This window comes from Bos indicus, chromosome 7 (assembly GCF_029378745.1).
Source record: "Bos indicus isolate NIAB-ARS_2022 breed Sahiwal x Tharparkar chromosome 7, NIAB-ARS_B.indTharparkar_mat_pri_1.0, whole genome shotgun sequence".
Lineage (NCBI taxonomy): Eukaryota > Metazoa > Chordata > Mammalia > Artiodactyla > Bovidae > Bos > Bos indicus.
The window spans coordinates 4,063,215-4,090,738 of NC_091766.1; the positions used below are offsets into that span (position 1 = coordinate 4,063,215).

Here is a 27,524-nt window from a genome sequence, read left to right on the forward strand (position 1 = left end):
TTGGGCTTGAAGCTCTTTCCTCTAAGCCTTGAAACAGAAAACAGTAGATTTCTGAGGCTGACATTTAGTTCTTGATCTAGCCATGCCGGAAGCTGACTATGCTTTTGGAGTTTTCACACGGGCCAGTTTTTTCCCTTTATTACTGGAGCCCACGTAGGTTGCCTCCCCACCCTGCACTCCCCCCCAATCCCCCACTTCCCCCTTCCACCCCCAGCCCCCACTTGCAACCAGAGATGAATAAGGCTTTTGCCAGATGAAATAAAGGGTTGCCGGGAAGACACAAGAAAGCAGGGCTGGTGGCTAGCTGTACTATTGTGAGTACATAGTGTTGGCAGCAGATTGAAGTCAGGCAGAGGGCTCTAAATTCAGTCTGAACAGTCAGTGGGGGTCACCCAATGTTCTTGATCATTGGAGTTCTACGCTCCGAACTCTCTAGCGGGAGACGGCGACTTGATGAATAAGTATATTCGCTTTAAACCTGCGAAATAGGTGCAGGTGAGGAGACTGGGTCTCAGAAACAGTGGTCTCTCTCGGGTCCCAGAGCCCCGATCGGAGCGCGTCAAACATCTTTAAACTACAACTTCCGCCAAGCAATGCGAGTGACTCCTGGTCCTCGCGATTTGCCCCGACTCCAAGCCTGACTATTGGTTGGATGGGCTGCTTGTCAGACCAAAATCGGGTTCTGATCGGTGAGTTCCGCGCTGAGCTCTCTGAGCTCCAGGCCCAGGGGTACCCGCGCCGCGCTCCAGTCCGCAACATGGTAAGCCCGCAACTCTTAGCATGCGGCCCCCTGAAAGGCTACGGATTCCGCCATGGGGGAGTCCAGAGAAACACCGAGGAGACAGAGATCCCTCTGTGGGGACTGAGGGCTCTGAGGGACTCGGGATCGCTCTGAGAGGGCTGTGTTTCCCTCTCTGGGGTTAGGTCTCGCTCCGCGATCAATGAGGGGGTCCGGGTTGTGCAAGGGAACTGGAAGGCCTTGAGAGTTCTGGGCTTCTGACAAGTCCCTGGGGTGCCTTCTAGGGGCCTGGGGTCCTGCTGAGGGGCCGTCCCTTGGAGGGTGCTGGAGTTCTGAACACCTTCGGAGCCCTGCAAGGGAGATCTGGGGTCCGACTGGGGCCCACTCTGGGCATGGTGTCCTGCAGGAGCGTGGGGACGCACCGACAGGGTCCATCTGGGATCCCTCGGGGTATGGGGTGTGCTGAAGGACCAGGGAGAATCCTGAGGGGGGAGGGCCATGCTGAAGGGCTCAAGGTGGGCTCTGGGCCGGCGAGGGTCCCAGAATTGGAGAGAGAACAGTTGGAACCCTCAGGTCTCATGTGGTTCTGGGTCCAACCCATTCAGTTTATTCTTCATTATCCTGGCCTCTGTGGGCAAGGCTGGTGTCGGGTGAGGGCGGAGACCCCACCCCGGACCCCAGTCCCTAGGACTGGGCAGAGGCAGCAACAGACTGGAGGGGCTGGGAAAGGGGCCTGACCTTGCCTGCAGTAGGGGGCGTCCCTGAGGTGGGGTGTTGGAGGTGGGTCTGAAGTAAGAGCATTGATGAAAGGGGTTGGTGAAAGAGGAGGTCATTCCAGGGTGTGGGACGTTGTAGGAGGTGAGGGGAAGGGCTGTCTGAAATGGGATGCAGGAAAGTCCCATTGATGTTGTTGCTGAGTTGCTAAGTCGTGTCCGACTCTTTTGGGACCCCATGGACAGTATAGCCTGCAAGGTTCCTCTGTCCATGGGATTTCCCAGGCAAGAATACTGGAGTGGGTTGCTATTTCTTTCACCAGGGGATCTTCCCTGCCCAGGAATCAAACCTGTGTTTCCTTCATTGACAGGTGGACTCTCTACCTCTGAGCCAGCAGGGAAGCCCACCGCACTGATTTGATATTACTTAGCAGGATTCTGGGATCACTGATCTAGGGAAGGGGTTTGAGCAGAGGAGGGACATGGGGTCATGGGAGGCTCCAGAGATCTTTGGAGATCTGCAGAGCGTGGACCCTAAAACCAGAGCTGTGGGGGGAGGGACATGAGAAACATCATTGGATGGACCTTGGGAGCCTTAGGTTGGGGGATGCATGCCTTCCTTCTCTTCTCTTCCTCTCTTTCTCTCTTCTTCTCTTCCTCTCCCAGGTGCTGGGATCACAGTTTGAACCATGGGTCTCCTCCCTGAGAGGTGTCAGGGTAATGGGGTTAGCGAAGGAGAGCCTTGGGGTCTGGGAGTGTCTCTGAGACCCGAATGGTTGGGCGCAGAGGGTGTTGGGGGAGAGAGCTGGGCAGTGAGGCAGGTTGGTCCCGAGCAGGGTCCGCCGGGCCTTGCGGGCTGAGAAGTGGAGCTGGACGTTCATTTGTGAGACTGGGAAGGTCCTGGGCCGCCTGGAGGAGCCGTGTCCGGGAGAGAGATGGGTGGGTGCTGGGGTCTCCAGGGAAGGGCCTGGGGGAGGCATGGTCTGCGAGCTCAGCAGAGAGATCTTGGCTGGAGATGCCGGTGGGCTGGAGTCGTGCTGGGCTGTGACGGTGGTTAAAACCCTGCCAGGGGATGGGTCACAAGGGAGAGGTGTCTGGAGAGCTAGGGAGACTGGAGAGCAGCTGCTGGGAGGTGCTGGATTTCCTAGGGAGGAGTGGAGGACGGGGTCCACGAGGAAGGGCAGGCGGTTCAGAGAGCCCGCCCACAGGCTCCAAGCCGGCCCACTGGGCTCTTGGTCATTAATGCCTGCTAACCAGTCTGCACTTGGGTGGGGGTAAGGGTGAGGCAGTGAGACCAGAAAGATGATGCCCCACCTCCTTACTGAAAAAATACTCCTGGTCTCAGTTTACAAGTCACAACATAGAGAAAATATCCTAATAGTCCTTTAATTTTAAAGATGAATTTCTCAACAGTCTTTCTGAATTACAGGGCTAAGCCCGATAGCCATCACATTAGAGCTTTTCCTATTGAAGTTAGCTTATTTGGGCCTGATTAAAGGATAATTTTAATAATTAGTTTTAACATTAACATAATCTTTATTTCATTTTGTTGTTAATACCATAATAGTAGCTGCCAGCCTTCCTGAGCACTTTATTTTACATAATTAGCAAGCCGGCTTCCCAGATGGCGCTACTGTTAAAGAACCCACCTGGCAATGCTGCTGCTAAGTCGCTTCAGTCGTGTCCGACTCTGTGCGACCCCAGAGATGGCAGCCCACCAGGCAACCCAGTCCCTGGGATTCTCCAGGCAAGAACACTGGAGTGGGTTGCCATTTCCTTCTCCAATGCATGAAAGTGAAAAGTGAAAGTGAAGTCGCTCAGTCGTGTCCGACTCCTAGCGACCCCATGGACTGCAGCCTACCAGGCTCCTCCGTCCATGGGATTTGCTGGGCAAGAGTACTGGAGTGGGGTGCCATTGCCTTCTCCGTCCACCTGGCAATGCTGGAGACAAAAAAGATGGGAGTTCCATCCCTGGGTCGGGAAGATTCCCTGGCCGAGGAAATGGCAATCCACTCCAGTATTCTTGGCTGGGAAATCCCAGGGACAGAGGAGCCTGGTGGGCTACAGTCCATGGGGTCACAAAAATTCAAACATGACTGAGTGACTTAGCACTGTTAGCAAATGGTTATTTACTACATTCACGCAGGAAAACCCATCTTCAGACTGATTACCAGAAACATTTTTTTTCTAAAATATTTTAAAATAAGTATATGGAAATTTGTTATGCTTGTTTATGTTCCATAAACATATATGGAAATATGTTTAAAATGTTGTTAGTAGCACTCGGTGAGAAAATTCCTAATTAAAAAAATTCATCCCACTCAAATGTGTAAGTGTTAATCCTAAAACAGGTAGTGGCCAGAAATAGACCAGACCTCTTTTCTCTTTGGTTGATTACAGAGGAAGGGGAGAGGGAGAAAGGATGATTTCAATTTTCAGGGATAATTTCAGATGGAGAAAGACGTGGGGGATAGAGTCAGCTGGGTGAACAGTGAAGCTGGAAGTTCAGCTGAGACACAGTTGGTGCGTGGCGGGGGGTGGGGGCGGGGCGGTACCCCGGGAGAGGAGTCGCTTTCACTGGGTGTGCCCGGCTCGCTGTAGGTCCCGGAGGTGGTCGTGAGAGTATGTGAAACAAAAAGGAAGCACCCCATTTCCAGATGAGGAAACTGAGGCTCAGGGAGATTGTTACCTTAAATCCTTAGCACAGGAGGATATTGAGCCCCAGTCTCTGCTCCAGCACGTGCTCTCCGCCACCGCACACCCCTGCCAGGACCCGCGCCTTGCTGGGGCTCCCAGGGTTGGGAGCCCACCCTCGGACCCTTCCCCAAGTAGCAGCTGGAGCCAGGGAGGGCCTCCCTCCCCCACCTGGCTTCAGTTTCAGCGTCTCTCTATAAATAGCCGGGTTTTCGAAGGTGAGCTTGTGACCCTCTGGCAGGCACTGCCTTTCACGTGTCCTCCCCGCAGGCGGTCCTTGGAGTGCAGCTGGTGGTGACCCTGCTCACTGCCACCCTCATGCATAGGCTGGCGCCGCACTGCTCCTTCGCGCGCTGGCTGCTCTGCAATGGCAGGTGAGCCACGCCCCTCCCCCGGGCGGTGGGCGGGACCCCAAAGGCTCCGCCCCCTTGTTTCCCCAGCCCCGCCTCACGCCCTGTAAGGCGAGGGTTTTTTAAAGAACTTTACTGAGATAATTGACCCAATAATTGCAAGCACACAGTTGGATCAGTTTTGACAGATTGTACACATCGCTGAGACCATCTCCACACTCAAAGGAGTAGCTGCTCCTCGACTCCTGCTCCCCTTTCTCCCTCCTCTACCTATAGATCTTATTTCCTAAAGTTCTTTGTCAGGGTTTGGGTCTTGGACCCTTTTTGAAAACCCAGGGGCAATTGTGAACTCTCTTTCCAGGACAATTCACACGCCAGTTCCACCAGGAGAGTTAGCCAGAAGATTCTAGGGTGTCTAGGACCCCTGCTGCACTCTCCTGTCGACCCCCAGTCCACCTCCCCCGCCTTCCTTTGACCTTCGATGACACCTGCCCATCCTGTCCCAGGCTTATCAGGGCCAGTCTTCCCTCTGCAGTCTCAGCTTTTGAGGTTCACCACACTGATCCCCTCCATGCCCAGGCTTTCCTGACGGCCTCTGTTTGCCTTCAGTCTCTTCCGATACAAGCACCCTACGGAGGAAGAGCTGCGGGCCCTGGCAGGGAAGCAGAAGCCCAGAGGCAGGAAGGAGCGGTGAGTGAACCCCCAGCCTGAGGTCAGTGGCTCCCTTCCAGAGCAGACCCTGAGGGCACAGCGCCTGCCCTGCACACCTCCAGGCACTGCTCTGGGCACAGGCAAGTTGGAGACACCCCAGGAGAACTGGGAACACCCCAGGCTGAGGAGGTGGTCGCTGCCTTTCACTCTTTGCCTTCCGTTGGCTTCCAGTGCTCATTGGAAGTTTGCTCGGGGACAGCCCTGTGGTGGGTGGTGGCTACCCCCTGGCATTCAGAGGACACCCAGGCTGGGGTGAAGGTACCCTCTAGACACTAGAGCCTCCCTAGCTGGGGTGGAGGATGCCCCCATGGCTCCCTGGGCAGGGGAAAACGGAGGCTGCCGACGCGATTCCCGCTCATCTCCCCTGCTCCCAGGTGGGCCAATGGCTGTAGTGAGGAGAAGCCGTTATCTGTGCCCCGAGACGCTCCGTTCCAGCTGCAGACCTGTCCGCTCACAGCTGTCGATGCACTTGGTAACAGCTGGGTGCCCACCCCCCACACACACCCTGGTGGAGTTGGTGGGGGCCTCCTGGGCGGGCTACACTGGGGGCTGAGTGGGCTGGGTCCCCACCCCCCCCACACACCCTGGTGGAGTTGGTGGGGGCCTCCGGGGCGGGCTACGCCGGGGGCTGAGTGGCGTGCTCTCTGCAGTCCTGCGCTTCTTCCTGGAGTACCAGTGGTTTGTGGACTTCGCCGTGTACTCAGGCGGTGTGTACCTCTTCACGGAGGCCTACTACTACATGCTGGGCCCAGCCAAGGAGACCAACATCGCCGTATTCTGGTGTCTGCTCACCATCGCTTTCTCTGTGTATCCTTTCTCCTGCTGGGGGAGGTGGAGGCCCCCGGAAGCTGGATCTGAGGCTCCTTCTCCCCACTAAACTGGCACATCAGTTACCGACTGCTGTGCGGTAAACCTGCCCAAAACTCGGTGGGGGTAAAGCAATCGCCATTTTATTTGTTTTCCTGGCCGGGTTTCAGCTGGGTTGCTTCATCTCTGCTCCAGGTTAGAGCAGGCTTCCTTACCCAGAGCAGCTCTGCAGGCCCCCTAATGCTTGGCCTGAAGTCGGTCCACCCCATCCCTGTCCATTCTCTGGGTCAAAGCCGCTCACAGGCCAGGGTAGATGCAGGGGCTGGCAAAGAGACACCTCTCTCTAATCGTCTTTACTAAGCTGCATAGAGAACAGAGGCGAAACTGTGACTTTGAGGACCCAAGTTGGAGGCAGTGTCCTTGTGGAATGGGGTTGCGAAGAAAGGCAACCCATCTTGAAACCCACACTACTGATTCTGGAAAGTCTCTCTCAGGAGAGGTTAGAGATAGAAGCTGTATCTCTGGCAGCCTCTCGGAGGAGCAGGAAACAGGACCTGTGAACGCAGCCAGGAGGCCGTGTGGGTAAGGGAGACTTGACCTGAAGAGAGAGTTGGTGGCCAGAGCTTTTTCCTTGGTTGGTAGTATTTACTTTTGGCTTCGCTGGGTCTTTGTTGTCGCAGGCGGGCTTTTCTCTCTAGATGAGTGAGCAGGAGGTTCTCTTGCTGTGGATCACAGGCTCTCGGGCGTGAGGGCTTCAGTGCTTGCAGCCCGTGGGCTCAGTAGTTGCGGTACACAGGCTAAATTGTCTTAAGCCTTGTGGGATCTTCCCAGACCAAGGATCGAACCCCTGTCCTCAGCATTGGTAGGCAGAGTCGTAACCACTGTACTACCGGGGAAGCACGGGGGCTACTCTTGGTTGTGGTGCTTGGGCTTCTCACTGCAGGGGCTTCTCCTGTGGGGAGCACGGGCTCCAGGCACATGGGTACCACTCGTTGTAGCTCTCAGGCTCTAGAGTGTGGGCTCAATAGTTCTGGAGCACAGGCTGAGTTGCTCCATTGCATGTGGGATCTTCCCAGACAGGATATCGTGCCTCCTGCATTGGCAGGTGGCTTCTTAACCACTGGACCACCAGGGAAGCCCATGCTGGCCATTTCTACCTGACCACAGGCAGTGTGATGAGGCCAAGCTGGAGGCCTGGCTCGGGCTCACTCGCTGTCCGGTAACCCAGGCCTGAAGAGTAGTGAGCCTTGTGTCCTGGGCTTTCCCAGCGTCTGTCTTCTTTATCACGGCCCTGCTCTCCAGGACTCTGAACCTGAACTTCCACGTTTGTGGTCTGGAATTGGGGGTCACTGGCTGCGGTTGGAGGATGGGGTGGGGGGGTCACTACAGACACCCGAGGCCTCCTTAGCCCTGCTGCAGCAAGGTGTTCCTGACGGTGACCCGGCTGTACTTCAGCGCGGAGGAGGGAGGCGAGCGCTCCGTCTGCCTCACCTTCGCCTTCCTCTTCCTGCTGCTGGCCATGCTGGTGCAGGTGGTGCGGGAGGAGACGCTGGAGCTGGGCCTGGAGCCAGGTGCGTGCGTCCGGGGCCTGGGGCGCCACTGCATCACTCCCTCGTGTAAGCTGGTGAGGGTGGCTGTGAGTGCCTTTTCACCTCCATGCAGAAGGTGAAGGAGGGAGCCCTGGGGCCGGGGCAGTCTCCGCGGGTGCTCGGCACCTGTGTGCCCCCTTGGGCTTTGGGGAGAGGGGACACTCCTCTCACCGATGGGGGCCTGCGCCGGGACTTTCCCCGGGCCCTTCTGCTCCCCAGGCTGTCCTCTGCCCAGCAGCCATGGTGATTTACTATTTACCCACTCTAGTTCAATTTGGGAGAGGAAATAGATATATAGAGTAATATTCATAAAGTACAAGAGGATATAGAATAAAATCATCCTTCCACACTGGTTCTCCTCCCCAGAGGAAATCTAGGGTGCCACATTGCCTTATTCACATAAGACAGCGTACATGGCTCTACACCTTGTCTTTTTCTCTTAAAAACAATATTATTATCATATTAAGTGCAGTAAGTCAGACAAAGAAAGACTAATAGTGTATGATACTACTTATATGTGGAATCTTAAAAGATGATATAAATGAACTTATTTACTTGTTTTTTTTTAAACAAAACCTTACAGGCACAGAAAACAAACTTAGAGTTACCAAAGGGGATGGGGAGGGGCAGATAGGTTAGGCATTTGGGATTAACATAGACACACTATTATATATAAAATAGATAAGCAACAAGGACTTACTGTATAGCACAAGGAGCTATATGCAGTATCTTGTAATAGCCTATTGTGGAAATGAATCTGAAAAAGAATAGATTTTTGTATACATATCTGAACCACTTTGCTGTATACCTGAAATTAACACAACAGTGTTAATTACCTGTACTTAAAAAAAAATAATAAGTATTGGAGGTTGTCCCTAGATGGCACGTACAGTAATAGAATGTAACAGTAATTCGATACCGCATTTTGTAACTTTATGAATTTTCTGTAATTATTTACCTAGGTCTCAATTTATGGACATTTAAGTCTTTCTCCTGTTAAATGCTGTTGCACAAAGCCATGCTATTATACAACAGCGTTGCACAGGAGCAACCTTCTGCTTGTGACCCTGTGCAAGAAAGTGCGCGTGTAATTTTAATAATGTTGTTGGAAAATTGCCCATCAGAAAGAGGTGTGTGAACATACATATCCCCATATCCTCGCCAATGTATTTCCTCAGACACTTTTGTCTCGGGGGATCTGATGGGTGAAAATGTAAGTGAGGATCGGCATCTTTCCATGTGTTGAAGAGCCATTTCTATTTCCCTTCTGGGAAGGATTTGTTCTTTTGCCCAGTTTTCTACTGGGTTGTTGACCATTATTTTATTGATTTGTAGGAGCTCTTCATATATTAAGGAAATCAGCCTTTATGTGTGGTAGGAGTTGTACATTTTTTTTTCAGTTTCTCATTTTTGTTTTGATTTTTTTTTCTGCTTCTTGAATGATCTTTTAAAAACATAATTTGGATCACTGTTCTGCCCAACACCAGACTCTAATGGTCTTTGGATAAAGATAAAAATCCTCACCATGGCCCACATGACCCTGCTGACTCCTTGAGCTTTGTTATCACCAATACTTCCTTTCAATTTTTAAATTATGTAAATATATATATATATGAGAACAGATATATAAATTACAAAGCCAAATAATGTAAATACTCATGAATCTACCTCTCCCATTCAGTAGGCTGCCTTTTTGTTTTGTCGATAGTTTCTTTCATGGTGCAAAATCTTTTTAGTTTAATATAGTCCCATTTGCTTATTTTTGCTTTTGCTTGCCTTGCCTGAAGATACATGTTCAAAAAATATTGCTAAGACCAATGTCAAAGCGTGTAGCACCTATGTTTTCTTCTAGGATTCTTTTGGTCTCACGGCTTACATTCAAGTCTTTAATCCATTTTGAGTTTATTTTTATATATGATGTGAGGAAGTAACCCAGTTTGGTTTTTTGGCATGTAGCTGTCCGGTTTTCCCAGCATCATTTATTGAAGAGGCTGTCTTTTCCCATTGTGTATTCTTGCCTCCTTTGTTGATTAATTGGCCTTGTAGAGTGCTCCGGGTATTCTTGATTAACATATATTCTCTTCCTCTCTGTGTCCAATAAATTCAAATTCCCATCTTTCCATCTTCTGATTATATCAGAAACAAAAAGGGTTAATCTCCCTCTGGGATGGTGCTGTGCCATGCTAAGTCGCTCCAGTCATGTCCGACTCTCTGTGACCCTATGGACTATAATCCTCCAGGCTCCTCTGTCCGTGGGATTCTCCGGGCAAGAATACCAGAGTGGGTTGCCATGCCCTCCTCCAGGGACTCTTCCCAACCCAGGGATGGAATCCTCCTCTCTTGTGTCTTCTGCAGTGGCAGGTGGGTTCTTTACCACTAGTGCCACCTGGGAAGCCCCAGACTTCTGGGATGGTGGAAGTCTTAATTTCTCTTTGAAGTTCTGTCAGTGTTTTCTTTATATATTTTGAAGCTAATTGACAAGGTGTTTACAGGTTGAAAAATGCTACATCTTCCTGGCAAATCAGCCATTTTTTTTCATGATGTATTGACCCCTTCTGACTTACTTCCATCTTAGCCTAGTTTGTCTGGGTCAATATAGTCTTTTCAGCTGCTTTCTTCCTTCCTTTCTTTCTAAATTGAGATATAATTGACATATAACATTATATTAGTTTCAGATGTAGAACATGGTTCAATACTTGTGTGTATTGCAAAATGATCACCACAATAAGTCTAATTAACAATCATCACCCCACATAGTTACAGATTTTTTTTCTTGTGATGAGAATTTTAAGATCTACTCACTTAGCAACTTTCAAATTTACAGTACTACCTTTCTTTTGACTAGTACTTTACTTTTAACCTTCCAGTGACCTCATGTTGAGATATGTCTACTGTAAAACACAATCAAGTCTGACAGGCTGTATCATTTAGCTTCAAGTTTAATCCACTTACATTTATTGTGATTTCTGACCTTTTTGGCCTTGTTTCTACCGTCTTACATTTTCACTTTCTATTTGTTCTTTTCTGCTGTTGCTGTTGAGAGTGACTGCCAGATTAATTGTCCTTCCTTTTAGGTAGGACTTCTGACTGCTCTGAGTTCTGTGTGTTTGGTATTCCGCAGTTTCACCACAGTGTGTCTAGGTATGGATGTCTTTGTATTTATCTGGTTTTATATACTTTGTATGTATCATGCATTCTGCAGACTTTTCAGTCATTCACTTCCAATATCTCTTCTCCTTCATTCTCTCTCTCCTCTCGCTTTGGGACTCTGACTTAACCTGTATTGAATTTTCTATTGTGTCCTCCTTGTCTCCTAATCTCCCTTCACATTTCACACCTTCTTGTCTTTCTGAGTTGGAATCTGAGTGATTTCTTCAGATCCAATTCATCAGTTAATTCCTTGGGCTGTTTCTAGTATCATTTCAGTAATTATGTTTTCCTTTTGGAAGAGCTTAATTGGTTCCTTTGCAAATCCACTCGGTCCTCTGAGGTAGTCTCATGTCACCTGTTCTGTGACTCCAGCTTTTACTTTCCCTCAGTCACTTCACACAGAATTTATAATACCAATTTCTGAAGTCTTTGGAATTTAAGCTTATCTTTTTTTTTTTTTCTTCTGCTGATTCACTTTGATGATTTGTTTCCTTATGTGTCTGGTGATTTTGGTTGTGAGCTCATATTTATTTGCTTCTACTCTATGGGAAATGTGGGGGCCTGAACTGAGAATTCTTCCCGGGACGTTGGTTTTCTCCTGTGGAGCCCTTCATGACCCGCCAGCATCCAGGAAGCTCAGGCTCAGTGCCCTGTGCCCCCGTGTCCCCTAGTGTCTGCCTAGCACATCCTCCTGGGCTGCACATCCTCCTGAGCTGCACAAGCCTGGGGAACAGTGCTTGTCGCAGGGCCAGGCTGTCACCAGTGCGTTCTCACCTGGGGAGCGAATGGACATCTGGGAGGTGAGGCAGAGCGGGCCCTGGGCCCCGGGGGCCTACTGGACACCGCCCTCTTTCTGTCTTCCCCAGGCCTGGACAGTATGTCCCAGAACTTGGAGCCGCTTCTGAAGATGCAAGGCTGGGACTGGGCGTGAGTCCTGGGAAGGGAGGGAGAGCCGCGGCAGGCTGCGACCTGCACACAGGGTGCGGGCCTGCCGCAGGAGCCCCCTGACCCCTCTCTTTCCCCCAGTCTTCCCCTGGTCAAGCTGGCCATCCGCGTGGGGCTGGCGGTGGTGGGCTCCATGCTGGGTGCCTTCCTCACCTTCCCAGGCCTGCGACTGGCCCAGACCCACCATGATGCACTGACCATGTCTGAAGACCGGCCCATGCTGCAGTTACGTGGGGGACCGGCTGGGTGAGGGGTGAGGGGTTTGGGAGCCTGGAGCGGGGTGCAAGGGGGGCGGTGGGTGCCCTCGCCTACCAGCTCCGTGCCCTTGCCCTCAGGTTCCTCCTGCACACCAGTTTCCTGTCCCCCCTGTTTGTCCTATGGCTCTGGACCAAGCCCATGGCGCGGGACTTCCTGCACCAGGCTCCCTTGGGGCGCACGTCCTTCTCTCTGTGAGTATGGCAGTGGGGCTGGGAGGCCGGGCAGCTGGGGCCCCCTCTGGGTACTCCGTACTCTAAGGCTAAGGGAGGAGCCCTGGGTCCTGCGGGAGGGTCCTGGGACCGAGGACGGCTTCACTAGCCCCGTCGTCGCCCCTCTCGGCACAGGCTGTCTGACTCCGCCTTCGACTCACTGCGCCTCTGGGTGCTGGTGGTACTGTGCCTGCTGCGGCTGGCGGTGACCCGGCCCCACCTGCAGGCCTACCTGTGCCTGGCCAAGGCCCGCGTGGAGCAGCTGCGGCGGGAGGCTGGCCGCATCGAGGCCCGAGAGATCCAGCGGCGGGTACCAACGATGGCGGGGAGGGAATCCGGGGCTCGGGGTGTGGGCCCCTGGCCCCTGGGGCCTGAGGTTACCCGGAGCGCGAAGGTACCCGGCTGCAGCCACTGCTACCTGCCCCCCAGGTGGTGCGGGTGTACTGCTACGTGACGGTTGTGAGCCTGCAGTACTTGACTCCGCTCATCCTCACGCTCAATTGCACGCTGCTGCTGAAGACCCTGGGTGAGAAGAACCGGCCTGGGCGGGAGGGCGGTGGGGCGGGCCCAGGGGGCGGGGTCTGGAGTTAGATCAGGGCGGGGCTCGGGGCTGGGGTTGCAATGGGGTGTGTGAGCGTCGGGCATGGCCAGGAATGGATCGAGGTGACGGATCGAGGTGACGGCGAGGCCTGGCGATGAGGGAGGGGGCAGAGGCTGGAGAGAGCGAGGCGAAGCCTCGAGTGGGGACCGAAGATGGGGTGCGGGTAGAGCCTGGGACGGGGCGGGTGACTGTCAGCCGGGGTCTGGGGTCCCTGAGGCCAGCACCGCCTGTACCTCCACCCGCCCCTCCCTCTACCCTCTTCTTGCAGGCGGCTACTCCTGGGGCCTGGGCCCGGTCCCCACACTGTCCCCCACCCCGCCTTCAGCCCACGATGGCCCGGTCGGCCCCGAGGAGGATGAGGCCCAGCAGACTGCAGCCCTGATCGCCGGGGCCCTGGGCAGTCTGCTCACGCCCCTCTTCCTCCGCGGAGTCCTCGCCTTTCTCATCTGGTGGATCGCCGCCTGCCAACTGCTCTCCAGCCTCTTCGGCCTGTACTTCCACCAGCATCTGGCGGGCTAGTAGCCCTCTTGCAGACACTCCTGTGGTCCCGGGTTTGGTCGTGGGCCAGCGGGGCCCGGCTCACCCCCTCGGTGTCCCCAGGTGCAAGGCGCTCTCGGGAGTTCCCGCTGCGCGGCTCCCCCTTCACCACAGTGCCTGAGCCGTGGGCCCAGCCTTGGACGCTGAGCTTCTGCCTCGAAACCGCCTCCCCAGACCCAGCCCCAGAGGGTCCCACGGCTGGCCACTGTTCCCAGAAGGCTGTTTGCCCAGTTTGACTGCAGGGGGCGTCTGCGGCGTCGGAGGGGGCACTCTTCTGAACAAATAAAGGAGCTAGCCGCTTTTAACAAACAGGATTCAAGTGGTTTGGGAGGCAGCTTTCTGCTTGTTGTGGCAGGGTGGGTGGGGGCCCAGAGAGTCTATGGAGGGCCTACATTGCTGAGTGAGGGGAGTGATGAAGGAAGAGCTTAGCAAAGGCCTGGAAGGAAGAAGCGAAGCCCTGGTAGAAAGCTGACACGGGAACAAGTAAATAAACTGGGGAAACTACACGAAAAGAATTGATTTCTTCTTACAAGCTACGATCTCAGATGGACTCCAGGGAGAGACAAAAAAGCAGGTAGTGTTAAATCGTGACATGCTATTTTTTTTAACTTGTCAGATTATGGAAGATCAAAAGGGCTGGTGTTTATGATCTGAATTGTGTCTTCCTCCCAGTTCCTATGTTGAGGGCCTAACCCCCAGGACTTCAGGATGTGATTGTATTTGGAGATAGGGATTAAAAGTGATTACGCTGAAATGAGGTTGGAGACTTCACTAGTGGCCCAGTGGTTAAGAATCCACCTGCCAGTGCAGGAGACACAGGTTTGATTCCTGGTCCGAGAGGATCCCACATGTCGTGGAGCAGCTAAACCCGTGTGCTGCAACTACTGAGCCTGGGCACTTACAGCCCATGCTCTGCCACAAAAACAGCCACCCCAACGAAGAGTAGCCCCTGCTCACCACAATTGAGAAAGCCCGGGTGCAACAGTGAAGATGCAGTGCAGCAAAAACAAATAACAGATAATTTTTAAAAAATGAGGTTGATAGGGTGGGCCCTGATCCAGTAGGACTAGTATCCTTACAAGAGGAAAAAAAAATTATTTTTACAAGAGGAAATTTGGACCTGAACTTGTGTTACCTGAAAACTAGGTTCAGCTCTTGTCAGGTGTTGAGCCAAATGACACGACCAAGCCGAAAATGAACGAAAGGAAGGGCTGCTGTTGGCTTTCAGCAAGGAAGGGAAACACTTGGGATCTTTCCCAAAGCAGCGTCTCCCTGAACAGCAAAACTGGGGAAGTTTTAAGCTCAGGGTACACGTATATTCATGAAGGGGCTTGAGCAGAGGAGAATTCAGCATAGAACTGGGGCACAGGTCCACAGAGTCCAAGCTTTAGTTGACTGAAGTCAGAAGAATCAGTCATTCCACCCTCAACCTGCTTGGGGGCCTTAGTTCCTGCAGAACTCGAAGATATATTATTATAGGGAAAAGAATCTGAAAAAGAATATACATATTCTGTGCGGCACAGCTGAAACTTACACGATATGATACTATAAATCAACATCAATTAAACATGTGTTTAAAGAGGCGGAACTAGGACTCTGCTTTATTGCTACACTGTTGTTTGACTGCCTTTTCTCTGTTCCCGCCTTCCTTTGTTCCCTTAAGATCATTAATTACTGAGACCTGTTCAAGGGTAAGCACTGCAGCCTGGCTTAGGCCACAAAGTGGCTTAGGCCAAAATGGCTGGCTTCTCTTATGTCAAGAGAGCCATTCCTGGTTCTCTTTCTCCTGGAAGCCCCAAGCTTATCTGCTTACACTAGCACAGAGCAAAGACAAGGGGGAAGACACAGGAAGAAGTCAGTCAGTCAGAACTCAGTAACAGATCTAGAACACATCCCTCCCTCCTGGCCCTCAGAACCAAACCTGCCAACACTTTGATTTTGGACCTTTGGCTTCCAACTTTGACAAAATTAAGTTCTGTTATTTTAAGCCACTCAGTCCATAGTACTCTGTTAGGGTGGCCATCGGAAACTCAGACACCGAGGGCACGTGGTGTATATGGACACAATCTCTGCAGGAATAGCTGATGTTTCTATTCATCTTGGGATAGATTTCCCCCCAAAGATGACCCTGTCTCTAAGATTCAGGGACCTCACCTAAGAGGTGACCTCAGGAAGCCTCTAGGAGGGTAGGGATGTGAGACAGGGAGGAAAGGAGCCAGCAGGGAGCGCCAGTGAGCCAGTGACTCTGGGCAATCGGCTGGGTCCTGCTGGGACCTCAGGGGGAAAAGCACAGTGAGCAGCCTTAGAGTGGCCCCACGCCGGTGTTGAGGGGCTGCATCACACACCCTTCAGCGGTCCAGTCACTGGCTCCTGGACTGCGTTCCAGCGGGGAACCCTAGGCTGGCTCCAAGTGACTTATAGTTAAAACAGGGTGGGAACCATGAATGGCAGGCTTGCCACCAGCATCAACTATACTATTAACATATCCCTGATATTCACCCAGCAATTTCATTCCTATAAACTTAGGCTACACGAACACTACCTTATGAGCTCAGAGAGGTACATACAAGGAGGTTTGTGTCGGAAAGGACCAGGAAATTCAACTCTGTTTTAAATAGAGAATAAGATGACTTGTGTTGTTGGAAGCTGAGAGGCAGTTTGGTTTCGGGTAAAGCTGAATATAGCATCCCAAACAGTGTCACCAAGAAATCCAATTTCTCTGCGCATCTCTGCTCTACTTTAAAAAAAACACAAAATTTATTTGACCAAGTCAGGTCTTAGTTGTGGCCTGTGGGATCTAGTTCCCTGACCAGGGGTTGAACCTGGGCCCCCTTGCACTGGGACTGTGGAGTCTTAACCACTGGGCCACCAGGAAAGTCCCTCTGCTCCTCTTTCTGCAGTGGCGTCTTCACCCTGGGATTGGTTCCTACCTTGCAGTCACAATATAGCGCCAGCAACCACCCAGGGTCAGGGTTTTAGCTCCTGGGCCAGTGGAAGAGGGAGGGTGCGTCTCGAAGGTCTCCCTGGAAGTGGTTAGCAAACATCTTTATTGTCACAGGTCCAGATGGGGTCAAGAGCTCACCTCTGTATATCACGGGATGGCACAATGTTGGAGGTGAGGAGGGGCCGACCTCACCCCTCAGGCTCAGGAGATGGTGTGAGAAATGGTACGGACCAGAAGTTAGGATGGATGTGGGGGGAAATTCAGGAACCCCCAGGAGCCACTGACCAGGTTGTGGTGGCAACAACTCAGTAACAACCTAGCTGTTGGTCAATAAGGGATGGGTGGATCTCATCACAGGCCATCCCCCTGGGGAACACTAAACTGCTGCTAAACGCATCCTGTATTCGACAGCTACTGACCCGCAAGAAATTCGGCTGGCTGAATGCAGCGCGCAGAGCAGCTCAGCGCAGTCCTGGGCCTAGTTGGCCTCTGTGCACGTGCGCTCACCTGGCCCCATCTCTCCCCGGCCCACGGAGGCTCCTGCTCCTGGTCTCTGTCTGGGTGGGTGCTGCCAGTCATTCTACACGATGAGCTGCAGGTGAGGCGAGTCTCAGGGGCCCCTGGGAGCCCTCTGGTGGCCTCAGCCTCCACAGAGCAGACCCAGGGCTCCAGGAAACCGTGGGGCTCTGGGGCAGTGCTTGCTGATGGTCACAGCCCGTCCCGACTGACGGACCCAAAGGGACAAGTGTGTGCACACAGGATCTCTCCTAGGGGCACTGGCCACAGGAGATGTCCCTGCAAAGGGAACAGGAAGCCAGACCTACTTCTCATGGTAAACTCCTCATGCAGTTTGCATTTTCTAGCAAATCCTGACCAAATCAAGGTCGGGATTAACAATCCATACAGCTGTTACATTTAAAAAAAAAAAGGTTATTCAACAATCTGTCAAAATAACTTCAACCATGTTTTTGGTTCCTAGGGAATGAGGATCAGAGCCGAAGAAGAGATATGGGCAGGAGAAAAAAAATCATTTTGATTTTTATTAAATATACTCTCTTGGCACAAATCTTTAAAATATATAAACATTATATATAAACAAAGTGTCTTCATGGCATCAAAATGTAACTCCAAATCAGGCCAGGCAACAGTGAGAGGGGTATGACTGCCAAGGGCAAAGGTCCAGCTGTGTGCAGGGCTCGGGGGTGAGGGGCGTCGGCGCTGCCGAGGTGCGCTTGGCTGGGAGCCACCCTGGAGAGAGCCGCACTGGGGCCGGGAACCCTGGGGGCCCTCCCTGCTCCTGCCCAGCCTGCAGCTCAGGGAGGGCCCTGCCTAAACATCCATTTGGTCTCACCCACCAGGGGTGGACCCCCAGCCTGGGCACCTTACGTTCCCATCCCGTCTCCCTGTGAGGGGTGCCCCTGCCTCTCCTGAGCGCTGGGCAAGGCTGGGAGAGAAGGTGGGTGTGACATTTACCCAACAGGACAGCTCGGGCCCCCTGGGAACAAGAGTCTGGGAATAAGACTGGGGTTGGCTGGTGGAGACATGCAGGAAGGACAGAAGGAGGGGTCTTCCCACCCAGGGGACTAAGGCAAGAAAAATGGAAACAGGACAGAATAAAAGGAGGAAGTGGAAGTCACAACTGGAAATGCACGTGTGGCGGAGACACACCCTCTCAGACTCTCACACCTCACGGCTAGTAAGCCCACTGGGAAACTGGCCCTCTCCTTGTCCAGGTCCTGGAACCAGACTGGACTGGTTAGGGTTTACGGTGTCTAGACCCAGGGCCAGCCGGATTGAAAAACAAAAGCAAAAATCAAATTCCAAACATCATTAGAAAACATGTTTCTGAGCCCCTGTGGTTCCTGGTGGGCCCTGGGGGCTCTGTGGGACCAGTGCCCTGGGGGCCTGACTCTCTCGAGCGTCCTGCCCCATAGCCCAGATGGTCTCGGGCTCCACTCTGGGAGAATCAAGGCTGCCAGCTGCCTCTGTGTTCTCCATTCACAGGAAATCAGACAACCCCACGGGCCTTAAACTGCCCCAGGTCCCAGCCAAGTCACTGCTGGGGGGGGCGCCCACAATGTGCCAGATGCCATGGGTCCCCCCCCCCCAGGAGTCCCCACGCCTAGGGGCAGAGGGTCAGGGCCTGAGGCCCAGCCTCTGTTACTGCAGCCAGTGGAGCAGGGCCGAGAGCTTCCTGGCAATCCAGGCAGATGTCTCCAGGTTGGGACTCAGACCCAAACACATGGCGATTTCTCAAACCCTGCTGCCTGGAGGCATGACCCTCCTGGGAACCGTACAAACTGGGTGGGAGTGGGGTAACAGAGGGGAAGACCCAACTCTGGGACCTGGGATCAGGAGTCTGCGATCAGGGTAACACTCTTGGGAGAAGCCTCAGGCTCTGGGGAGGGACAAGTCACCTGGGAAATAGTGGTGAAGGCAGGAAAGGCGGGGCAGGGTGGGAGCCTGCACCTGGAGCTACAGCTGAGCAGAAGGCTGGTCTCATGGAGGCCAGGCCTTGGCCTCACCCTCTCTGGGGCTCCCCCCACCCCCTCCTACCCCCGCCCAAGAACACATACTCAGAACAGCAAGGGGCAGGCGAGGTCTGGCTCTGAGCCTAGTGGGGACCAGGTCCCTAGAACCAGGAGCCTGTCCAAGGGCAAACAACACCCTAGGAGGCAGCGCTGGCCACGCCCCACTCAGGGCGCTGCCGGCGAACACCTCCAGCGGCAGCCCCAGCCCAGCTGAGGCCGGAAGAGGAGGGCGTGAGAACCCCGCCCCCAGTCCCAACGACGTACAAGGGCCCCGGGCTTTCCCCTCAGACCTGGGCCGCACTGAGCTCAGGCCCCCCAGGCCCCCAGCTTGTTCCACAAGGCGCATCCGTGCGCCTTCTGGGTGGAACCCAGCACATCTTTGCTCCCTGGACTCAGACACGGAAGGAGTCAGCGGCCCACCGCCAACTGAAGCTCAAGCGCGGCCGACCCCACCCGCCCCTAGCTCTGCAGGTGTCGCAGCAGGATCTGCATGAGGTCGAAGGTGGTGAAGCTGATGCCCACGGCGATGGGACCCTTGAGCCAGTTCATGCTCAGGCCTTTGTAGAGGCCGCGCACCACGCCCTCCTCCCGCACGATGGTGCGCATCGTGCGCACGATGGAGGTGCGCTGGTGGCCTGTGACGCCAGCCGTCTGCATGCGCCGCCGCACCACGTCCAGCGGGTAAGAGGCAGACTGCCCGATGAGGCCGGCGCAGGCCCCGAAAATCATGCGCTCAAAGGGGTAGGGCTGCGGGCGGCCGCTGTACTCTGCAGGGGGAAGGGTGGGAGGGACTGTCAGGGCGATGGGAAGGGGCGCCCTGGCAGCCAGAGGTGCTGGCATCCACCCGCGCCCCCTGCACCGCGCTCACACGTGCACACAGCGTCACAGCTGTGCTTCAGGGCCGACCAGCTCTCCTGGGCCTCGGCGTCCCTTCTTCCTCACCCACTGATCCCCCGTTTTTAATCAAATGTGAGATCCAAAAGATTTTTACAACTGAAGAGCACAAAGAATCATATAACCAAGTTCTGTGACCCAGAACAAGCTCAGACCCAGTCATTCTTGTGTCCCATCTTGTAAAGAAAGAATATCACTCTGCCCCGAACCCTCTAACTGCCCAGCCTGCCCAACAGGTGCCCTCTCTATGGGGGGTGTGAGGACCCACTGGCTGAAGGGAGGAGGGAACAGCAAGGGATCAATAGAGATTCTTTAAAAACACGCTCTTTTCAGTTTGAAACTAGGGATTAAAAACAGGGAGCCGCCCTATTCACTCAGCAGACTGGCAGAACATATGGCACTTGTCAGCACCAGGAGCAGGTGGGAAGGGAGCCTGGCCCCAATGCAAGCCTGGCCACTGGGAGAGCAGAGGGTGGAAAAGGTAAAGCAAAGAATGAGGTCTCACACCCACACAAGGAGAACAGCTCCTGGATGTCAGCTGAAAACCCGACAGCCTCACCGCCCGCAAACAGGACGGATCGGAGCTGCACTACGCATGTGCGGGGGGCAGCCACTCAGGTACCTCCTATAACCAGAAACAGCACAAAGGCTGCACACGAGCCCAGGCAGAAGGGTTTGCAATGAAGGTGAAAGCCGGAGCCGAACCCTAATAAAGAGGCAGGGCTGAGGGGAGACGAGCTGGGGATTGGGTACCGGGGATCTGGGCTTTACCCTGTTTAACTTAAAAAAAAAAAAAACTTGGAGCAAATAAGGCAGATTGTTACCACCAGATCAAACCAAGTAGCAGGTACCAGTGGGCTTATTTGCTCTATGTCTTCTCCTGATCCAGACCCTGGGCCTCCAGCCTGCCCCTCCCTCCACTCGCCCCATCCACCTCCACCTCCCCACCCATCCACAGACAGGTGTGTGCCCCGCGGAGGTGCTGCCCTCCCGACGCTCCTCACCTCGGTGCAGGCTCTTGAGGGTCTCATAGGTGAAGAAGCTCAGGCCGGCGTAGGGAATGACCCCCAGCACGGTCGGAACAAATCCGTGGTAGAGAGTCTTCAGCCCCTCTTCTCTCGAGATGCGGATGAAGACGTGGAAGATGTTGCTGTACCTGTAGGACAGAGCAGTGTGGGGGTGGGGTGGGGGGCTGCAGACCTCAGCTCACTAATGCTCTCTCCTCCCCGTCAGCGGGGGCAGGCCTGGATGTCGACAGAACCCCCATGCAGAAGTTCTGGCATTTGAGGGGGCCGTGCATGCCCAAAGCCACTTTCACCACTGGGCTCTTTGCTGTGCTCAGCCCCTGGCTTTCTATTCAGATGCATTTTAAGCACATGTGTTTTCGACTCAACATGGAGACTCTGGGTTTGATGGAAGCACACTGCCACCCAAGCTGAGAGACCCAGTTACTGTCCTTCTGGAAAGCTGCGGAACCCAGGGAGGTCGGGGCAACACAGCCTCAGCACAGCTTCATCAGCCACTGCAGACAGAAACCCAGACCCTATCCCCAGGGGCCAGGTCGGGGGAGCCCTCCTGGGAACCCCACTACACACAGAGCCCCTGGTGCTGGTGAAAACGTCACCAGGGTGAGACTCACATTTCCTTTGGGGTCACAGCCATCCGCGCTCTGACCAGGTCCAGCGGGTAGGTCAGCGAGGCGGCCGTGGTTCCAGCCAGCGCGCCGGCGAGGAGGCGGGGCCAAGGGGGCAGGGCCCTGAAAGTGGGTGGGGGCGAAGGTGAGCCCCTAGGGCTCCAGGTGCCCACAGGTCTGGGGTGCGGAAAAAGATGGAACGGGCGGCCAAGCTGATGGGCGGGGCGGGGGTGTCTCTTGGCGGGTGCCTGCCTTTGCCCCTGCTTGTCTGAATGAATAAGGGCAGGCGTCTTTCCACCTGCTCTGGGGCACAGCGGGGACTGTGGCCGTCCTGGGATGTAGGTTCAGGGAGACCGGGGAAACAAGAAGTTCTGACATGGTGAACAGGTGGAAGACAGGAGAACAGGGTGAGGTGACAGAGCTGAGAGGGCCGGGTTTTTTGGGGGAAGGGGGGTCTCACTCTCCACGGAAGCCGTAGTAGCTGCCCAGGAGGCGTTTGTACTCCTCGTGTGCGCTGAACTGGATGGCGGCGTAGGGCACCACACGCACCATGGTGGCCGAGTTACCGCGCCACAGGCTCAAGAAGCCTTCGTGGAGGTAGGTGAAGTAGAGGAGCCGGAAGGCCTCCTGGGGGGCAGGCAGCGGAGAGGGGCAACCTCAGTGCCCTAGGCCTCTGACCGAGTGTGGCCTTTGCAGGCAGAGTGCAGCTGCCCTCTCAGCTCGCCTGACTTTGCCCAGCCCTGCGCCTGGGAAGGGGGGTGACATCAAAGACCACCCCCCATGTTCCCTGGGCTCCACACTGGGACCCCCACCCCTTCTCCAACCCTGGGAATCATGAAGTGAGCGGGGGAAAGCACAGCTGCGAAGCAGAGGGGGTAACCCCCACTAAGGGGGTTTTGTAGGTGTTTGGTAGCCTAGCTTTTTAAAATCCTCTTTATTTTCCTTTATTAAGAAGGAAACACCTGCTCTGTGGGCTTCCCAGTGGCTCAGTGGTAAGCAACCCATCTGCCAATGCAGGAGATATGGGTTTGATCCCTGGGCAGGGAAGATCCCCTAGAGGAGGGCATGGCAACCCGCTCCAGTATTCTTGCCTGGGAAACCCCATGGACAGAGGAGCCTGGTGGGCTACAGTCCATGGGGTCGCAAAGAGTCAGACACGACTTAGTGACTAAACGACAACAAACAGCAACACTTGCTCTGTGTTTAAAAATAAATCAAATATGAAACCTGTGAGTTTAGACCATCAAGTCCCCTCACCACCACCCCCAGGACAGGTGGGTCTCCCGTCACTTCCCAGGGTGGGCTGTGGGGTGCAGACAGATGGCCTTGGCCCCAGCGCCCGGCAGGGGAGGCCTTGGTCACCCAGCAGTCCTGCAGCCAGCCTGGGGTGGGGGTTGGGGAACCAATGGGAAAAGCCCCTTGAAAAGCGTTTGCCCAGCCCCTACCACCCACCTCCCTGCCTCTGCCAGCCCAGTAGGGCAGAGGTGAAGGCCCCAGAGACGGGGGTCCATGACCAAGCGCTCACCTTGGCAGAAAATCTTTTTGAGGACACTGGAAAAAAAAAACAAACACAACAGAAATTGTTGGATATGAAGGATGGGACCACCCTCCCACTCCAGTCTGCATGACCCTCACCACAGGGGTCTAGTTTGAGCATGGGGAGTGAGGGCCTCCCCTGGAAATGCCCCCCTTCAATCCCTATAAGGGCCAAGGTGGGGGCATCCCCAGCAAAGTCACCCCCTCCCCAGGAGCCTCCCCACCCCACCCCCCCACGCCTAAGCCACTCTGCACACCAACTTCTCCCCTTCTTCAGGGAGAGGAGCCCAGCTGCCACCTGGCCCTGCAGGACAGTGAGGGCCTGTGGAAGGATGCAGCTCTCCTGGGGGATGTCCACCCGGCTGAATTTCCTCTCCCCCAAGTCCCCTGGAGGGGAGGCATCCCAGCCACCAGCCCTGCGGGTGTCAGGCTAAGCAGCTCCAGCTCCCTCGGCAGGGGCTGTCTGCCCTCTCCTCCAAGGCCTGGCTCGGGCAGCCCTAGTTCCCACTCTCCTGCCCTCTGGGGCGGCCCGGCCCACCACCAGCCCCTACTCCACGGTGAGCTGCACCACGTGGCCAGGTGGACCCGGAAACCCAAGTCACGAGGGGATCTCGGCCTGGCAGCACCTGCAGCGCCGCACTTCCCCAGGTCTGCTGCCTTCTTAGCACAGCCCTGCCCTCCTCTCTGTGTGGATGTATGCACAGCTCCTGCCTTCGGAATGAAACTCAGCTCCCCGTGTGGCGCTCCAGAGGGAATTTGTTCCAGGACCAGCTCAGCTGATGGAGACGTGTCCTCAACTGCACACCTGCCCTCTCCCACATCAGCTCACTGCCCCCTCCTTAGGCAGGACGTTGGTATCAACGGCCCTGTTATATGGACAAGGAACCTGAGGCCGGGAGAGGTGAGGGGCCAGCCTGAGCAAGGGGGAGGGGCCTGGCTCCAGTCTGCAGCTGCTTCCTCCCGAAGAGCTGAGGGGCAGGGGTCCCACCATGCACGGGACGCAAAGGCCTCATCTTCCAGGGCCCCTGCGCCTGCTAAAGCCTAAGGAGGGGGAAGCTGGATTCCTGAACTGTGTCTTCCCAAAGAAATACGCTCTCACTCTCAGCGCCCACGAATGAGGCCTTAACTGGAAACGGGCTCTCTGCAGGTGTAATCAAGTGGAGGTCATGCTAGAGTAGGTGATCCAATGGCGTGGGTCCTTAGAAGAGGATCCAGACATACAGACTGGGATGGGGGGTGCAGTCACAAGCCAAGGATGCCTGGAGTCATCAGAAGCTCGAAGAGGCAAGGAAGGGTCCTCCCTCAGGGCCCCAGGAGGAGCTAACCCTACGGACCCCTTGAATGTGGACTTTCAGCCTCCAGAAAATGAGAGTAAATTCCTGCAGTTCTAAGCTGCCTAGTTTCTGGTACTTTGTGATGCCAGTCCTAAACACGGACAGACTTTCTAAGTGGATTCTAAAGAGGCATTTCAAGGGCTTCCCTGTTGGCCCAGTGTCTCAGAGTCTGCACTCCCAAGGCAGGGGGGCCAGGTTCGATCCCTGGTCGGAGATCTAGATCCCACGTGCTGCAACGAAGACTGAAGATCCCATGTGCTGCAACTGAGACCCAGCGTAGCCAAATAAATAATTTTTTTTTTTTAAAGAGACATTTTAGAAAGCACTTGGCAGTGCAGTGTGGGGCCTGGAGGAGGCAGGTGAGTGCCCGGCAGCCTCTCCTTCACAGGTGACAGGTGCACAGGCAGTGCTTACCTTGGAAGATGATTTTGGTTCGGTCTAGGGGAGCTACAGCTGTTTTGGCAAGAGCGCCAGCCAGTGCCCCAGACAGAAGGGAGCTGAGAACTTGCCTGTGGTCACTCTGCAAGAAAACACACGAACACGCTGTCATCGGGAGGGAGAGGAGGCGTCTGCTCTGCTTGAAACAGTGTCCAGGACAAAGGCTTTTCTTCTCCGCCTGGCCCGGGGCAGCCGGACGTGTGGTGGCCAGGGTGACACCGCCCTGCTGGGCCCTGGGCAGACTGCGGCACCGGCCACAGAGCCTGGGGGCACACAGTGAGAACCTCCTGGGCCGAGGGACCATCGCGTGAGAGCCTGGGGTGTCGCGCGTGGTTCTAAGTTCTCAGAGACGGCCTCCAATGGGATTGACGCCAAACATAAGAGCTGCCCTTGACCTGTCCTACTTTTAAGCCTTGGTCCCACCCACTGCCCATGTGCGAGGGACTCTTGAGCTTCCGTGTTTCAGGGTAAAGGCTCCTTGTGGTCTGGGGAGTGGGTGGTGGGTGTGACTCTGCTCAGCATGTCCGCTTTCCACCACTTTCTATCAGGACTTCCGGGGCCGGTGTCTGTGGCTGTTTATCCAGCTAAGCCGAAGGTGATGGGGACAGGCACCGCTGACTTGCACTTCGTGCTCCTGTGACCAGTCTCAGGGTTGGTGCTTTCCCGAGTCTTCCTGTGGCTCCCAGAGCCCTGGCTCAAACAGCCCTCCTTCCCTTGAGGCCCACAGGGCCCCGAATCGCAGCCCAGGAAGCCGTCTGCTCATGGGGCCGGAGGCTCCATTCCCACCTCCCCCCGACCCCCCCAGTGACTCAGGCATAGCACTTGCCGGGGGCTCTGTGCAGGACACACCCCACCTGTCCTCACTGCAGCGAGAAAGGAGGTGAGGAGCAGGGGGCTCAACGAGTCTGGGAATCTGTGACGTCCACTCGACCCAGGTGCCCTCAGGAGCCTGGAGTCAGTGTGGGGCAGGGGCATGTACGAGCCCCCACCGCTCCCCTCACAGGGCTGCCAGTCAGCAGAGGGAGCCAGACACAAACGAGCTCTTCAGACAAATGTGTGCAGAGTCAGCAGTCTGGGAGGGGCTGTGGGGAGGGGACTCAGAGTTCCAGGAGAATGCGGGCTAAGGGCCGAGGGTGTATGATGAGGCGCACCTAAAGGCAGAGCGTGGGTGCACGCTCGTGAGTGTGTGTGTGTGACACTAATCAAGGGGGAGGAACTGAACACTCAGAGGCCCCAGTGAGAAGAAGCCGGGGACCACAAGGAGGGCAGGGCGGACACAGGGAAGGGGAGGGCCAAGGGAAGACAGAAGCGACGAAAGGTGGGCGAGGCTGGACCCCACAGAGCCTGACAAGGAGGTTGACCGTGGCCTACAGAGAAATGGAGACGCGTGCAAGGTGAACAGGTTATTTTAACTGGAACCAGAGGAGAGGCAGCTCCTGTGAAACCCAGGGTTGAGACGGCAGAGGCCGGGACCAGAGGAGTCTGCTAAAGGGGAGTAATGAGGGGGCATGTGAGGGGTTCAGCTGGCAGTCTGGGTTCCTGAGTGGGCTTGGTGGGGTCCAGGGCGATGCCCAGGTTTGCTCAGCTCTGTGGGTGTCTCAGGGTGGGGCTGAGTCTGCCCGCAGTGACTGGAGGGCCTCTCTGCACCCCGGTCCCTCACCTCGGACGCAGTCACGTGCTGACTCCTGGCCCAGACCCCAGATCGCGTCCCAGGTGACTGTCGCCAGGGCCCTGTGCCCCTCGACCTGGCCCTCCCCTTAATGCCCCTGGTGCCCCCTCCACCAGCCCAGCCCACCTCTCCCTGAAAGAACGAGTCCCCACAGCAGTGTGTTCTTGACTCAGTTTCTGAGGCTGAGCTTTACCAGAGGGTTCCACCTTTTTGCTTCACAGAGACCCGTCACTGGGGACCCCTGCCTTTTCTGGGTCACATGGCAAGGTTCTGGACATCTGGCTTCCAGGGACGTGGACAGCAGATGCCAGAAGGCTCAGGGGTGTTTCTGGCACTGGCTTTGAGGCCCATCTGCCCCTCTGCTTCTGTCTGCTCTCTGTGAATCTGTGTGGCGACCGCCGAGCTCGAGCCTCTGTGAGCACAGGGATGCCCTGCGGCCTGCCCACGGGCCTGTGAGCACTGGAGGCAGAGCCCAGGTGTCCCTCCACCTCCCCCAGCAGGCACTTCCTGGGAAGCCTGCGGTGCTCAGCATCGCCAGGCCAGTGCTGCATGTGCAAGGACACACGTCCTGAAACCAACCCTCGGCGTGTGGCTCCGAAGATACTCAATGAGGAGCACACACTCAGTGCAGGAGGCGGCTGCTGCCTTCCACCCACACTCCCAGGGACTCCGAAATGACGCAGCTGGCTTATCCTTTAAAGATGTGTTAGTTGCTCAGTTGTGTCCTATTCTTTGCCACCCCATGGATTGTACCCTGCTAGGCTCCTCTTGTCGTGGGATTCTCCAGGCAAGAATACTGGAGTGGGTTGCCACTTCCTCCTCCAGGGGATCTTCCCAACCCAGGGATTGAACCTGGGTCTCCTCCACTGCAGGCAGATTCTTTACCATCTGAGCCACCAGGGAAGCCATCATGGTTGGCAAAGGCATCACCAAATGGTCAAAGTCTCCACGACTATCATATGAGTTGTGGTTGTTCAGTCTCTAAGTCATGTCCAACTCCTTGGGACCCCATGCACCATAGCACACCAGTCTTCACTGTCCTTCACTGTCTCCCAGACTTTGTGCAAAGGCATGTCTGTTGAGTCAGTGATGCAATCTCATCATCTTATCCTCCGCCGCCCCCTTCTCCTCTTGCCCTCAGTTTTTCCCAGCATCAGAGTCTTTTCCAATGAGTCAGTTCTTTGCATCAGGCAGCCAAAGTACTACAGATTCAGCTTCAGCATCAGTCTTTCCAATGAACAT

At 55.0% G+C, this 27,524-nt stretch overlaps 2 protein-coding genes across 6 annotated transcripts in view; one reads left to right on the forward strand and one right to left on the reverse strand.

Moving 5' to 3' along the window:
- Window positions 1-637: 637 nt before the first annotated feature.
- On the forward strand, window positions 638-13,617 carry TMEM161A (transmembrane protein 161A). Of its 2 annotated transcripts, none has more exons than XM_070792461.1 (12): window positions 638-760; window positions 4,417-4,520; window positions 5,106-5,186; window positions 5,582-5,679; window positions 5,858-6,014; window positions 7,434-7,630; window positions 11,620-11,680; window positions 11,780-11,923; window positions 12,034-12,147; window positions 12,301-12,475; window positions 12,595-12,691; window positions 13,035-13,617. In XM_070792461.1, exons 1-12 carry the CDS (start codon window positions 653-655, stop codon window positions 13,283-13,285), a joined length of 1,587 nt encoding a protein of 528 aa, XP_070648562.1. In that variant the 5' UTR covers window positions 638-652; the 3' UTR covers window positions 13,286-13,617. The 2 variants fall into 2 exon arrangements, with proteins under 2 accessions (XP_070648562.1, XP_019819354.2); XM_019963795.2 differs by having other exon boundaries at window positions 7,434-7,585.
- A 3,656-nt stretch (window positions 13,618-17,273) lies between these two features.
- SLC25A42 (solute carrier family 25 member 42) overlaps window positions 17,274-27,524 on the reverse strand; it is a 45,704-nt gene continuing 35,453 nt past the window's right edge. For all 4 annotated transcript variants that reach the window (XM_070792472.1, XM_070792469.1, XM_070792471.1 and 1 more), the window contains 6 exons: window positions 24,590-24,695; window positions 22,831-22,856; window positions 21,766-21,932; window positions 21,312-21,428; window positions 20,677-20,828; window positions 17,274-19,545 (listed from right to left, as the gene is read on the reverse strand). In XM_070792472.1, coding sequence (XP_070648573.1) covers window positions 19,238-19,545; window positions 20,677-20,828; window positions 21,312-21,428; window positions 21,766-21,932; window positions 22,831-22,856; window positions 24,590-24,695 — 876 coding nt within the window. In that variant the 3' untranslated portion in view covers window positions 17,274-19,237. The remainder of the gene's footprint in view (window positions 19,546-20,676; window positions 20,829-21,311; window positions 21,429-21,765; window positions 21,933-22,830; window positions 22,857-24,589; window positions 24,696-27,524) is intronic.